This window comes from Marmota flaviventris, chromosome 9, assembly GCF_047511675.1.
Source record: "Marmota flaviventris isolate mMarFla1 chromosome 9, mMarFla1.hap1, whole genome shotgun sequence".
Classification (NCBI taxonomy): domain Eukaryota; kingdom Metazoa; phylum Chordata; class Mammalia; order Rodentia; family Sciuridae; genus Marmota; species Marmota flaviventris.
In genome coordinates, this window is record NC_092506.1 from 64,037,884 (window position 1) to 64,054,447 (window position 16,564).

The 16,564-nt window shown below is 33.9% G+C and overlaps 1 protein-coding gene across 3 annotated transcripts in view; it reads left to right on the forward strand.

Annotated features, from left to right (window-relative positions):
- Positions 1–16,564, forward strand: part of Uvrag (UV radiation resistance associated) — a 327,505-nt gene that overhangs the window by 192,546 nt on the left and 118,395 nt on the right. For all 3 annotated transcript variants that reach the window (XM_071616501.1, XM_071616500.1, XM_027942640.2), the window contains exon 12: positions 5,409–5,574. In XM_071616501.1, coding sequence (XP_071472602.1) covers positions 5,409–5,574 — 166 coding nt within the window. The remainder of the gene's footprint in view (positions 1–5,408; positions 5,575–16,564) is intronic.

Sequence of the window (16,564 nt, forward strand, 5' to 3'; positions counted from 1 at the left end):
ATGCCTAATTAAGCCCATATACATTCTCCCTAACCTTTAAAAAATTAATGTAACCTTTTAATGCAGTTGCTGAAAAATGAAATGGGAGATAAAAATAAGTTTAATTTTATGCTAAGGTCCTATTCATTCCCTATAACTTCTAGGAATCAGAAATTTTAAGAAGCATGTATAGTAGTACTGGACTTTAAAATTTTAATTTTAGCACTCTGCAAGACACTTCAATATGGGTAAATGTGTTGAGTGCCTGTTTCTTATCTGCTATGCAGGTGCTGAGAATAAACAAAGAAAATTAAGACATTGATCCAAAGTTAATGAGAATAATAGTCTTATTGAGAGCATTATATTTGTAATCAAACCAGTCAAGAAATATTTACTGAATCCGTACTCTATGTTAGGCACTTAGAGGGTTATACCAGGTACTTGGGACTCAAAGAAATAGGAATAATCAATTCTACCAGGAGGGGATGAAGAAAACTTTATAGAGAAGACGATGCATGAGCTATCTTAAGAAATAGCTGTTCCCCTGGGGAAAGAAGCATGGGGGGACATTTTAGGTTGGGTGAGCAGAAATGTGGTAACTTGGGACATCATGCATGATGTTTTCAAATTTATTACTTTAATCTCATAATTATGAGAATTAATGCCTCTGTGAAGAAAGGAATTACTCTAGATATTTTTTAAAGACAAGAACTTGGGGCCCAGAGAGATTGATTTTTACAAGGACTCATATTAACAGTGATAAAGCTAAGGTTAACACTAGTGTGCCTTATTCTAAGCTCTATATTATTCCTGCCATGGTGTCATTTCCTTCTTTGCTTTGAATAGTAACCTCTTCTAAGCCTCTGACAACTTTTTAGTATTCTATAGCAGCTGCATACTGGGAGACACTATAGTGAAGGAACTCCAAACTGGTCACTCCTGTGCTATTCATGAGACTTTCCTGGATAGACTTTATACTGCATAGGTTGATACTATTTGGGAAACTACAACATAGGGGCCCAACACAGCATTCATTGTGCTTTTCCAGATGGGTAAGTTCTTGTTAGAGTATGACAAAGAGAACTGGACACAATGGAAGAAAACTGTGAAGGGTATTCATCTGAGTTCCATTGACTAAGACGTTTAGCTTAAAAAAAAAAAAAAAAAACAATGTTTTTGCGTGTGTTTTTAAGTAATCCATAACACGAGAGCCTTTTGTGGTAATGAGACCCAGATTTCCTTCTGTGTCTGTATCCCTTTATGCAGGCATGATTTCTTGGAAAGGAGAGTCCATATGTCAAACAGTGTCTCATTGAGAACATGGACTGATTCCATAGATGCTGTGGCAGTGATTAGAGTCTTAAATATTTTGTCCTGTCTGGATCAGTGGGTGCTTGGTTCCTTAACAAATCAGCTGCCTCAGTGATTGGGAAGGCAGGATGGTAAGAGCTTTTAGATCACTTATTGTACTTGGATGCATTTGAATATTAATAGTTTGTCCAACATATAAATCAAAGGAACATTTGAACTAATTTATGTTATGGCCATTGTGTGTTTGTAGGATTTATTGTCATAAAAATTACACAACAGCTGCAGCCTTGAGTGGCTTCCTATATTTAAAACACAAGTCAGAAATATTTATTATGGGGAAACTGTGGGCTTTTGTTTTGTTTTTAAGTCCCTTAAAACATTGTTTGAATTAGTATCTTTTTCACATACCTGAGTCTTACAGTTCGTTCCTGTTCTTCCCCGGACCTTGATTCCCCCTCCAATTTCTTCTCACCGACAAAACTATCATCTGTGACCTTTCTAACCCTCAGAGCAGTATAAGAAATACAAACCTCTGCTCTGCATTAGGTGTTACGGACGTCATTATTGCTTACTGGAAAAGTACACCCAAGAGGGCCATGTTTTGGCTTTGGCAGGTAAAAAGTCTTTCAGATCTTGAAATGCTGGAAACCTTAAACCTTTTGGTTTTTTAGCTAAAGTGATTGGCAACAGAATGTGACATCTGAGGTTGCATGGCCTGCAATACCCATAATTAACCACATGAGCTCACATTTTCCCACAGGAGGCTCAGTGGTCTTGGGGTGATGAAAGTGACTTCCCTACCGGGAGGTGGTTTTCCTTTTGAGGGTGTTGCAATACCCTTGAGTCCTGTAATGCTTCACCCATGGTCCTTTTAAAATGCTTTTTAATATAAAGCCTCAATATTGGAAATCCAACACCACAGTGTTTAACAGTGAGGCTGTGATGGAGCACTGTGGCCTGAAATGGGAAACAACCTAGGGTTTTTAATAGGTAGAGCGGGGAGTCTTGTGGCAACAATGGTGAGTGTGAATAACTTGAATCAAAGCAGATTTCCAATATTATTTCATTTTCATTGTTTGCTATTTCCTTTTGGGTTTTGATTTCTATGTGTAGCCTTCTCTTAGAGATGCCATTTTATCTTTAAAATTTTAAGCAAAGTTATTTTGTTAATTGGGGGAGGTAATTTTAAAAGAACATTTCTTTGTTCTTTTAAGAAAGATGTGTATGTAGTCTCAAAATATGCAAATGTGGTTCTTTAGCATTGTCCCTTTCATAGTATGAGAAAAAAGTGTAGATGCTTGAGGGTTTAGCACTGGATAGATTTTTTTAAAACAATCATAGTTTTCTTTTGACCTATGTGGAAGTCAGATGAAGAGGATTCTTGTTGCTTTCTGGAGGTTTTCAAATCCATTTCTGTCAGGTCATGTTGGAAAGGAAAAACCTCGTATAAAGCACACATAGAAAAGTCCCAATTTTGCATAATACTATCCTTCATTATTCTAAGTCCTCTTCTTCCTCTCTTCCTTCTAAAGAAGATTCTTAAAGATTCTTAAAGTCCTTTTACTCATAGAAATATTTTTAGTTTGGTAAGCTCTGTTCTTTACAGAAAGTAGGAAGCATGTTTCCGCAACCTGGGAAAGAACTCACAGTCCCAGCTGTGCCACCAGACCTAGGTATTTTTGGAGCAGAGATAGTCTGAGGTGTGGATGCAATTCTCCCACTTCCATCACTGTGATTTTTACCTATATGACTTTGACCAAGCCATATCCCTAGGACCTCATTTTTCTCCTAAATTAATAGTGTCAGACTCAGTGGTTTCTAAGGTTTCTCCTAGCTCTGATATTATTGGATGATGAATTCATAATTTTAGTTTCTTAGGTAGTGTGACATACAGGTTTTGATAGAAGCACAGTGTTGAATATAAATCAAGGTACTTGGGACAGACTGAGGCAAAAGGACGTGGTTTCTAAATATAGTATTCTAGCTAGTGAGGACATGACTTAGTGGTCAAATGAATATTGTTAGATTTTTGTTTTCATGAGTTTGTTTTGAAAGAATGGCAAACATGGGTTGAGAAACCCCTTTTCTGTCAAGCACTATACAGATCATCAAGTACTCAGATTTTTGTGTATTCTTTGCCCTTACTAGAAAAGTATGAAGTAATTACATGAGTTTTATAAGCTTGGCATATCCCAAGCTCCCAAGTTAAATTATGGCATATTAGTTTTTTAACTTTAAAGTTCTAAGACAGGATGGTATAACTGATATAGTAGTAGTAAGGATGGATTTAAAGTTCTAAGACAGGATGATATAACTGATATAGTAGTAGTAAGGATGGAGGATTTGGCATCAGGCCAACTTATTTACTAGCTGTATTACTTTGGACAGCTTCCTTAATCTCTTTGAGCCTTGTTTTATCTGTAAAATGAATGAAATGGCATTAAAAAAAATATCTAGTTTAGTAGTTCTTGGTGAATGAATTATTTTCAAATATAAGGTACTACATTTGATTCTGGACAGAAGAAATATATATAGTTGTAAAAGTAGCCTGTTTTTTATTAGATGATCAAAGAGAACCCAGCAGTCAATTATGGTAACAAGAGTAGAGAATTCACTGAGCAATGGATAGCTGTAGTAACATCCTTACCATAAGAAAGCAGAGCTTAGATAATTAAATATAAGTACAAAAGGATATGAAAAGTATTATTAATAATTGAAGTTGAAGGTGCCCTTAGAGCTCAGGGAATGATCAAGCCATGGTCATCGCAATCATTTTAGCCCTTCTTCTCTAGAGAGCTGGGCTAGTCCAGATTAATGTAAAATCTTTTAGTAGGAGTGTATGTGCAAGTACGTGTGTGTGTGTGTGTGTGTGTGTACTTTATAACTTATTTTAGGAATACTGTATACCAAGCAGTTACTTTTTCCTTCCTTCTGGGGAAGTTCAAAACTTTCTGTTGCATTATTCTAAGTTCATCATTTATCCCTTGATAGGTAGGGGCAGAAATCTGGATAATGAGTTTTATAATGTAATTATGCTTTTTAAGAAGCTACATGCTTATGTTTAACTGTGTGACACAAACATGTTTTAGCAATAACTTCCACCTAAATTGCAAACATAGGTTAGTGTATAAACAGTGTGGGTTCCTCTCTCCCCCACTGGGGATCAAACCCAGGGACACTTAACCATTGAGTCACATCTCCATCCCTTTTTTGTATTTTATTTAAAGACAGGAGCTCACTAAGTTGCTTGGGGGTCTCACTAAGTTTTTGACTTTTCACTCTTGCTGTTTAAAATATTTTTATCATGCCAGGCACACGCCTGTAATACCAGTGACTCAGAAGGCTGAGGCAAGAGGATTACAAGTTCAGAGCTTAACCTCAGCAACTTAGTGAGGCCCTAAACAACTCAGCAAGGCCCTGTCTTAAAAAGAACTGGAGATGACTGGAGATATGGCTCAGGGTAGAGCATCCATGGGTTCAATCCCTGGTACCAAAAATAAATAAATAAAATATTTTTTTTCTTTTAGTCCATTCTCAAATATCATAGATTTATTCATGTAACCCTTTCTCACATAAATAAACATATCCTATAAGGAATATACCATGCTGTTTTACTTCACTTCAGAATCAATGTTGCATAATAGCACAACACTATATTGCTTAGAAAGTTGTTAATGAATATAAATGAATGAATATAAAATGATTATATAGTGTTAAACCTCTGAAACTAATTTTCACATTATGTAATAGTTTCAAGCATTAATTCCCCTTTTAAAAATGCTCAGAAAGGAAGTAATAGGTATTTGGATATACTAAGAACTCTTGCTTAAGGTATATGTCTGTAAATGTGATCATTTAATTAGTGAGAAATACTTTTAAATATAGATAGTAGATAAAGTTTCAAGTCTAAAATGTGTTTAGATTTGTATAAAATTTATATAATTAGATAAGTGATTAATATCTTGTCATTTATTTTTATAAATCTCCTTTGAAATTAATTTATTATTATCTCATAGCTACATTTATAAGGTAACATTTATAAGGAATTTATTATTATCTCATAGCTACATTTATAAGGTAAATGGTTGTTTTCTTTTCCTCTGCTTTCGAATTTACAGCAAAAGATGATGGAAGCATTGCTGTTGCCCTTGGTTACACTGCACATTTGGTCTCCATGATTTCCTTTTTCCTACAAGTGCCCCTCAGATATCCTATAATTCATAAGGGGTCTAGATCAACAATCAAAGATAATATCAATGACAAGCTGACTGAAAAGGAGAGAGAGTAAGTGTCTTTTTTTTTTCATGTTTTTAAAATGAAGCCTAGATGAAACATGGGTTATATTAAAAATATAAAATGTGACCTAAATCTGGCAATTTTTATATAAATTTGGTTAAGTGCTCCATTTCTTTTAGCTTCCAAGATCAGATGAGATCGGACACATGCAGGGTGGTATGGGTGTAGACTCCATTTCTTTTAAATATAATACAGTTATTCATTTAGATTCTAGTGGTTCAAGTCCTATACTTCAAAAAATTGCTGATGTTAGCAAAACTGACTCATTTGCTTTACTTTTGTCGAGGGTCAATCTCTTATACTCTGTAAATATTCACAATACCTGTTGCCTGTCACTCAATAAGTGAAATGATTAAAAGATTTGTCAGAGAGACAAGTAGGAAAAGGATAAAAGGCTTAGCAGCACATTGAACATAAGTGAAAAGTAGATCAGTAACTGGAAGATAGGGCAGTAAAAAAATATGAAGAGTGCCTGATTTACAATAATTCAAATGATAATTTTTTGGCTTTACAATGGTGTAAAAAGCAATATTCATGCAGTAGAATCTGTATTTAGAATTTTTAATTCCTAATGTATTCCCAGGCTAGAAATATGCAGTGTGATACTCTCTTGTGTGAGCTGGGCAGCAGCAGTGAGCTGTAGCTGCCAAGCAGCCACAAGATTAAGAGGGTAACAGCTGATATTCTACAGTGTTCTGTATTACTAAGCTATGATGTTTGGTAGGTGTATTAAATGCATTTTCAATTTGCAGTATTTTTAATTTATGATGGATTTGGTGGAAGATAACATCATTGTAAGTCAAGGAACATCTGTATTCTGACTAAAGCACAAAGAGCAAAAAAAGATGGAATATAAAGTGCAAGACATGTAGGACTCAGTAGAAATGTCTAATATATGTGTATTTGTGGTCATAGGGAGGGTGGAAAGAGCACCAGGTAAACACAGTATTTCAAGAGATAATGATTGAGAATATTTCAAATTTAACCAAAGAAATCAGTTTACAAAAATCAGTTTTCAAAAAACACTAAATATAAAACATAATAACGATCAAGAAAACATACATAGGAATATTTAAACAGCTGAAAACACAAGACAAAATGAAAATATTAAAAGCAACTAAAGAGAAAAAGACATGCTATTACCAAAAGGTTTATAATAAGACCAATAGCTACATTCTCAGAAGAAATAAGGTACAAAGGTGATACAATGACATTTTAAAGTATTAAAAGAAAATCATTGCCAACTTATAATTCTATACACAGTGTAGACTAAACGATATACTGAAGTGTAGACTAAACGATATACTGACGAAAAACCAGAAAAATGGACATGCAAGAAGGAACAAAGCAACAAAAAGTATAAATACAAGTATATTGAAATTAATTTTGAGTATGAAACAAATTAGTAATGTCTTATTGAATATAAGACACCCATACACAAAGTGTATATAGAATCATTATAATGCATGATTCTAAGACAAAAGATAAGATGGAGTAAAATGGAATTAAAGTACTCTAATATTCTAGCTTTCCTTAGACAGTGGCAAAGATAGTAATTTGTTATACTCTGATAAATCAAGGATGCATGTTGTAATCTCATAACCACTAAAAGAGTTGTTTTGTGCAAGCAAAATTTTGTAAAGGAGATAAATTGATACTTGATTTATTAATGGAAGGCAAGAAAAGAAAAAAAGTGAACATTAAATAAAAAAACATGATTTATGTTTCTGCGATATAAATGGAAAACAAATAGTAAATTTGCAGGTATAAACCGAAATTTATCATGTAATTACCTTAAATGAAAATGATATTGATATTCTTAAAAATGTTGTCACACTAAATAAAAAAGTAAACTTATCCTGCTTTCAAGAGTATTGAAATATTGAAAAAAATATTGAAAGAAATATTATCCAAATGAGAGCTAATATAATTATACAAATATTAGACAAAGTAAAATTTAAGGAATTTAAATAATGTGGGGCATTTTATGACAGTACAGTCAATTCTAAATATTTATATTTATCTGTCTAAAAATATAACTTGAAATATAGACAAAAATTCACAACTACAAGGAAATCTAATGGTAGAGGACTTTAAATTTTCTTTCATTAACTATTATTAGAAAGAAGCAGGCAAAAATTAATATTTTAAAAATTTGAACAGTACAATTACTAAAGTAGACCTAGCATGTATAAAGAATATTGCAACAGACGGTTTTAGGATACATTTTCCTGGCACACATGGCACATATGCCAAAAATGGTTATTCTGGGTCTCAAAACATTTCAAATAAAAGGAAATTTTAAACTGAATGACAATGAGAATATAACATGTCAAAGTTGTAAGGTGTAGATCATTTAATTCTCTATCTAAAGCCACATAAGAACAGTCAAAGTAGCGCTTGAAAAGTAAAAGGAAGCAAATAATAAAGATGAAACTGGAAATTAAATGAATAATTGTGCAATGGGGAAAATAGTAAAGGCAAAAGTTCTAGACCCAAAGTCAACTAGATTGATAAGTCCTTTAAGAGGATTAATTTAGAAACCGAAGAGACAAGGCAAAATGACCAGTATGAGAATGAAAAAAAGAACAACACTAGAGAAAATAGATAGGTATTTAAAATTAAAGTAAATGGCTAAATTTCTAGAAAAACACTAAATTTCTAGATTTATGCTGGTGTGTGAATAACTGGAATTTAGAAAACACCACACTAGGCTAAAGGGAAAAGGGATATAGAATAACCTAAGACCTTATTCTCATCACTGGCTGCACATTAAAGTCATCTGGGAAGCTTCTAAAAATGATCTGATCCCCAGATTCCTGGCCTTTCCCCAGAAATTGTGATCCAGTATAGGGATTTTAGGTATTTTTTAAAAACTTCTGAAGTGATTCTACTGTGCAGTTAGGGTTAAGAATTACATTTTATATTGAAAGAATGTTTTGTTCATGGCATAAAGAAATGAAATCTTTAAGCGTTACTTAGGAAAGTGCTAGTTAGAAGGAAAGTGGAGGGATGGAAAGAGGAATGGGTAGGCACCTGTGGAGGAAATGAGTACTAGAGTACTACCGTCCACCCTTGGTATCTATGGATTCTGCATCCAGGAATTCCACCAAAATTAGACTAGAAATAAGCCACGGAGAAATATGTCTGTACTAAATAATACCATATAGCAACTATTTATATAGCAGTAACATTGCATTAGGTATTATAAATAATTTGGAGATTATTTAAAGTATACAGAAGGTTGTGCATATGTTATATGCAAATACAATGCCATTTTATAAAGAGACTTGAAAATCTCAGATTTTGGTATCCACAAAAGGGGGTGGGAGCCAGTCTTCTGAGAGATTAAGGAATAAATCCATATCTGGTCTACCAAGGCTCTCAGCTAAGAAGCACATGTATAGTTTAAATCAGTGCCTTTTTCAGTGTTGTGATTGATTTTGAGCCCAGTGTTCTTTTCAGTTTCAAAAACAAATAAAACTGAGGACCTGAATTTCTTGTCTTTCATTTTTTAAAAGTGGAGACAAGATTCATATAACGTAAAATTAAAGATTTTAAAGTATATAATTTAGTGGCATTTAGTACTTTCACAGTATTGTGCAACCTCTGTCTAATTCTAAAACAATTTTATCACTCCAAAGGAAAACCCTGTATCCATTAAGCAGTTACTCCCTAATCCCTAGCCTTCCATCAGCCCCTGGCAACCACCATTCTGCTTTCTGTCTCTCTGTATTTTCCTATTCTAGATATTTTGTATACATGGAATCATACAATATGTGACCTTTTTGTTTCTGGCTTCTTTCAGTTAGTATTTAATGTTTTCAAGATGCATCCATGTTGTAGCCTAATCAGTACTTCATTCATTTTTATAGTCAAATAATCTTCCATTCAGTGTGTATACATTTGTTTATTCATTCATCTCTTGATGGACATTTGGGTTATTTCCACCTTTTGACTATTGTGAATACTATTGCTGTTGCTATGAGTGTTTACATACAGTTGTTTGAGTACCTATTTTCAATTCTTTTGAATATATGCCTACTAATGAAATTGCTGAGTCATACAGCAATTCTGTATTTAACTTTTTGAGGAATCATTAGACTGTTTTCCTAGCAGTTGCACCATTTTGTATTTCCAGATGTGATGCGGTATCTTTTGTTCTGTTTTTATTTATATTATTGAATAATGATGTTTGTAGCTTTTCACATGCTTACTGGATGTTCAGATATCTTCTTTGGAGAAATCTCTGTTCAAATCTTTTGTCCATTTTTTAATTGGTTTGTCTCTTTTTTGTTGATGAGTGGTTAGGCATCTTTATGTATTCTTAATATTAGGCCCTTATCAGATGTATGATTGCAAATATTTTCTCCCATTCTCTTGGGTTTTGTTACAGTTTAAGGCCTAAAATGAAGGTATTACATACTGCCTTGATGTCTGGTGAAACTGTGAGGACTTCTGAAAGGCCTTGCATTTCAGTTCCCCTGCTAGCTAGGAAATCACTGAAATACACCAATCACATCCTCCTGCTGGAAGCAGGGGTAATCTCTACTTTTGATACTATAAAGCTTGTCTGTCTAGCAATGAAAGAGAATAAAATCATGGCATTTGCAGGTAAATGGATGGAGCTGGAGAATATAATGCTAAGTGAAGTTAGCCAATCCCAAAAAACCAAATGCTGAATGTTTTCTCTGATATAAGGAGGCTGATTCATAGTGGGGTTGGGAAGGGGGTGCATGGGAAGATTAGACGAACTCTAGATAAGGCATAGGGGTAAGAGGGGAACGGAGGGGGCACGGGGGTAGAAATGAGGGTGGAATGAAACGGACATCATTATCCTAAGAACATGTATGAAGACACAAATGGTGTGAATATACTTTGTATACAATCAGAGATATGAAAAATTGTGCTTTATATGTATAATATGAATTGTAATGCATTCTGCTGTCATATATAACAAATTAAAATTTTAAAAGCTGGTCTTAGACAGACCCTATGTCAGTCTGATCATGCTGCTCTATCAAAATACTATACACTATATAATTTATAAACAGAATTTATTTCTCCTGGCTGTAGAAGTTGGGAAGTCCCAAGATCAAGGTGGCAACAGGTTCACGGTCCAGTGAGAGCTGCTTTCTCTGCTTCTAAGACCATGCCCTCTTGCTGAATCCTTCAGAGGGGAGGAATATCTTGTCCTCATATAAGAGAGACAGAAGAGATGTAAGGGGACCAAACTCTCTCCATCAAGCTGTTTTATAATGTCTGATTCTTTCATAAGGGCAAAGCCCTTATGACCAAATCACCTCCCAAAAGGCCCCACCTTCCAACACTGTTGTCTTAGAGATTAAGTTTCTGACCTACTCATACCGTTGTACCCTGTTGTTCACTCTTCCCAATTAGAGTCCCATGTATGGTATGTGGTGTTCTGTTCCCCATGCTGGGAGTACATGTCATTCATATTCTGTGACCAATCTCCTTTGTCCAGAGTCAAGTGTTAAGTGTTTAACCAATCCCATAACTCTGGATTATGAATCTCTCTTTCATTAATGGGTTGAAGAGGAAGCAATTAAAATAGATCTTTTATATTCTTTTCTTTGATTCAGAAAAGTTTTTAATTTTGATGAGGTCCAATTTGTCTTTGTTGTTGTTCCTAGTGCTTTTGGTGTAATATCTAAAATCTCCAGCCAAACCCAATGTCATAAAGATCTATCCTTGTTTTCTTATAATAAATAGTTTTAGTTTTTATATTTAGGCCTTTGTTCCATTTTTGAGGTAATTTTTATATTGTTTTTCCCTTGAATGGCCTTGGCACCCTTGTTGAAAATCAATTGGCCATGGATTATTTGTGGTTTTTTATTTCTATTCCATTGGTCCATATGTCATAGTCTTATGCCAATATCATAATAAGCTTTGAAATTGGGAAATATAAGTACTCAAACTTTGTTCTTCTTTTTAATATTGTTTTGGCTATTCAGAGGTCTTTGGATTCCATATGTATTTAAGAACTAACTTTTCCATTCCTGCAAAAATGGCCTTTGGAATTTTGATAAGCATTATATTGAATCCATAGATTTCTTTGAGGAGTATTGCCATCTTATTTTTTAAAAATAACTATTTTTCTATTTTTTGTTTTTATTAGTGCATTAAGTTTGTACATAATAGTGGGGTTTATTTTGACATAATCATAAATGCATATAGCATAGTTAGCTCATTCTCTGCTGTCTGATCATCATGTGAGCTGCTTCCCTCTGCCATACTCTTCTGCCAAGATATTCAGTCTTCCTCGAGCCTCAAGGAAGGGAACCAGCTGGATATGGACTGAGACCTCTGAAACTAATTGTGCTGGTTGGGTCTTTTAATCACAGAGGCAAAAAAGCTGATTAAAATAATGTTTATCATGGATATTGGTCCATAGTTTGCTTTCCTTGATGGGTCTTTATCGGATTTTGGTATCAGGTTGATTCTGGCTCCATGAAATGAATTTGGGAGTGTTCTCTCTCCTGTCTTATGGCATAATTTGAGGAGAATTGGCATTTTCTTTAGAATTCTGGTAGAACTCAGCTGAGACTCCATCTGGTCATGGGCTTTTCTTTGTTGGGAGACTTTTCATTATTACTTCAATTTTGTTGCTTAATATTGGTCTGTTTAGGTTTTCTGTATCCTCTTGGTTCAGTTTGAGTAGGTCTATAAATTTGTTAGTATTCTCCGGGTTTTCCAATTTATTGGTATATAAATCTTCAAAATCCTCTGGATTTCAGCAATGTCTGCAGTGATATCTCATTTTTCATCTCTAATTTTGTTGATTCTGGGTTTCTCTCTCTCTGTTTTTGTTTCTTTTTTATGTTTTTTGTTTGTTTGTTTTGTTGTTGTTTCAGCTACAATTGTAATTGTTTCCTGTCTTCTATTGGTTTTGGAATTAATTTGTTCTTGCTTTTCTAGGGCCTCGAGATATAACATTAGATTGCTTATTGGGAACCTTTTTTTTTTTTTTTTTTAATGTAGTACTGTGGACTTTCCTCTTAGAACTGCCTTCACAGTGTACCAGATATTTTGATATGTCATATCTCTGTTCTCATTTGTTTCTAAGAATATTTTTATTTCTCACCTGATTTCTTTTATGACTCATTCCTCTTCAAAAATGTATTATTTAATCGCCATGTGTTTAAATGGATTCTGTTTTTTGTCTTGTTACTGATATCTAATTTCATTCCATTATGATCTGATAAGATGCAAGGAATTATCTCTTTTTTTTTTTTTTTTGTATTTGCGAAGATTTGCTTTGTGTCCTTAAATATGGCCTGTTTTGGAGATAGTTTCAGATACAGCTGAGGAAAAAGTGAATTCAGTTATTGATGGATGAAATACTCTATAGATGTCTGTTAGGTCCATTTAATTAATACTAATTTTTATGTCTGAAGAGTCCTCACTTAGTTTATATTTAGATGACCTACTAGATATTGAAATCACCTAGTAATATTATAGTGGAATCTTTCTGATACTATGTTGAGTAGTGTTTGTTTTATGCAAGTAGGCGCACCAACATTTGGGGCATAAATATTTTTAATTATTATATCTCTTATTGGATAGTCCCCTTTATCAATATGAAGTGACTTTTGTAGATCTGTCTTTTTTTTTTTTTTTTAGTTGTAGATGGACACAATACCTTTATTTTATTTATTCTTATGTGGTGCTGAGGATCAAACCCAGTGCCTTACACATGCTAGCCAAGCACTCTAGCCCTCCTAGTGTCTTCTTATTAATTCGGGTTTGAATTCTGCTCTGTCAGATATAAGAGTAGCTACTTTTGCTTGTTTTCAGACTCCATTTTCCATCCTTTCACCTTCAGCTTATGAATGTCTTTGCCTATGAGTTAAGCCCTTTGTAAGCAACATGTGGTTGTATCCTGTTTTTTTAATCCACTCTGTCAGTCTGTCTTTTAATTGGAGAGTTGAGAACATTCTAGAGAGATGATTATTAATATCTGCCATTGTGGTTTATTTGTGATGCTTTATTCAAATTTGACTCTTCTTAGCTACTCTTCTAGTGAGATTCATTCATTTGCTGACTATGAAGTTTGCTTTGTAGTTCATCTGCATGAAATATTTCTGTAAAGTTTTTTCTGTAGGGGCTGGGGTTATGGCGCAGTGGTAGCGCGGTTGCCTAACGTGTGACACACTGGATTCGATTCTCAGCACCACATACAAATAAATAAAAAATAAAGGTCCATCAACAACTAAAAAATATTTTTTAAAAAAAAAGTATTTTATGGGGCTGGGGGTGTAGCTCAAGTGTTAGCGCACTCGCCTGGCATGCGTGCGGCCCGGGTTCGACCCTCAGCACCACGTACAAACAAAGATGTTGTGTCCGCCAATAACTAAAAAAATAAATAAATATTAAAAAATTCTCTCTCTCCCTCTCTCTCTCTCTTTAAAAAAAAAAAAGTATTTTATGTAATGTTGGCTTAGTGGTCATGAATTCTTTTAGTTTATACTGAGGTTGGAAAGATTTTATTTCACCTTCAGTTTTGAAGAATAGCTCCGCTGCGAAAAGCAATCTTGTTTGGCAATTGTTATCTTTCAGAGCTTGGTATACATTATTCCAAGACCTCTGGGCTTAGTGATTTGTCTTGGTTTACCTCTAAATGTGACCTGCCATTTTTCTCTTGTAGCTTTTAAAAATTCTATCCTTGTTCTGTATATTAGACATTTTAATTACAATGTATCTTGGAGAAGATCTTTTTTGATCTTGTCTATTTGGGGTTCTGAATGCATCCTGTATTTGGATTTCCATTTCATTCTCAGAGCTGGAAAATTTTCTGATATTTCACCTTTAGTTTGTATCTCATTGTCTTCCTCAATGACAGCACTCCTTAAGTTTGATCTCTTAATTTTGTCTCTGATTTCCTGAGTATTCTGTCCTTGGTCTCTTATTGTCTCTACTTTAAGACTGAGTTTTCAAGATTATATGCCCTGTCTTCCAGGCCTGAAAATCTGTCTTCTGCATGATCTAATCTATGAGTGATACTTTCCGTTGAATTATTAATTTGGTTTGATTTTGTTTTCAGGATATCTATTTGGTTCTTTTTCAGAATATCCGTGTCTTTATTGATCTGTCTTTCACCTCCTGTATTTTCTAAAGCTCATTCCTTAGATGTTATTTAGTTCCTTGATCATTCCATCAACTTTTTAAATACTTCGGCATTTTATCTACTTCATTGTTGGGGGGCTGTCGACATTTGGAGACATTTTCTTTCATTGCTTTCTCATGCTTCCTGTATTTCTGTATTGAGACTTTCCAGTCTGTTGAAATGGTTCTATCCCTCACTGTTATCTGGAGGACTCTTTAGTAGGCTGCTTTCACTTTATTATATATTTCAGCCAAGGGGAATGTCTCTGTGTCAAAGGGTGTAGTCATCTTGTTCTCATTGTTTTGATCAATCTCTTTCAGCCCTTGAACAACTATCACCATCTCTAACCAGGAGTGCACATTTGAGCCCCAAGTCACTCTTCTTTGCTTAGACTGCATATCTGTTTGATGATGAGGTCTGAAGTTCTTCAGATCTTTATTGCTGTCATATTAATGAGAAATCTTCCTGTGATTCTTTTTTTTTCCTTTCTCCATTTATGTAGGTCTTCTTTGATTCCTTTTAACAGTGTTTTGTAATTTTTAATGTGCAAGTTTTGTATTGCCTTCGTTAAGTTTATTGCCATATATTTTATCCTATGAATATTATTATAAGTGGAATGATTTTCCTAATTTCTTTCACAGATTGTTTGGATTTTCTGTATATTGGATCATGTTTCTGTTGTCTGTGAATAGAGATAGTTTTATTTCTTCCTTTCCAATTTGGATGCTTTTTATTTTTCTTGCCTAATTGTTCTGGATAGAACTTAACAGTACAGCATTGAATGGCAGTGGTGAAAGCCGTCATCCTTGTCTTGTTCCTCATTTTAGAGGGAAAGCATTTAGTCTTTTATAATTGAATATGATATTAGCTTGGACTTTTTCATAAATACTCCTAATCATATTCAGGAAATTCCTTTCTGTTCCTAGTTTTATGAATGTTTTTATCATGAAAGGATGTTATATTTTGTCAAATTCTCTTTTGTGTAAAAACTGAGATGATCTTGTGGTTTTAGTTCTTTCTTATTTTAATGTGGTATATTATATTGATTGGTTTTTTGTATGTGGAACCACCCATCCATTCCTGAGAAAATCTCATGAGGTCATGGTCTGTAATCCTTTCTTTAATCCTCATGGTCTATATACTTTTAGTTTCAGTTTGTTAGTGTTTGTTGACTTTTTTTGCTTCTATATTTATGAGATACTATAATATTATTTTCTTTACCTTTGATGTGTTTATCTGACTTTAGAATCAAGGTAATACTGGCATGGCCTCATAAAATGTGAAAGGAAGTATTTTCTTGTATTTTTTGAAGAGTCTCTAATTCTTCCTTAAATATTTGTGTGAATTCGCCAGTGGAGCTATCTAGTCCTGAACTTTTTGGGAGGTTCTTAAATCACTTATTTGTCTTTTTTTCCTTGTTAATACATGTCTTCAGATTTTTTTGTGTGTTCCTTAGTCAATTTAGACAATTTGTGTGTTTCTAGGAATATGTCCATTTTATCTAGATTATTTAATTTGTAGGCATACAGTTCTCATATTTTCATAACTGTCATTTTTATTTCTATACAATCTGTAATAATGTCCTTTTGTTTCTGATTTTTAGTTATTTGCATTTTTGTTTTTCTATTTAATTGATCTTTTTCTTCTTAATTTTATTTTTTACACAAATGGAAGACAATTTTTCATTTCTCTGATTGTACATGATGTAGAGTCACACCATTCATGCAATCATACCTGTATATAGGGTAATAATGTCCATCTCATTCCACCATCTCCCCTCCCTCCACGCATTCCCTTCCCCACAAGCCTCTCCTCCACCCAATTCAAAATACCTCCATTCCCCCCCCCTCT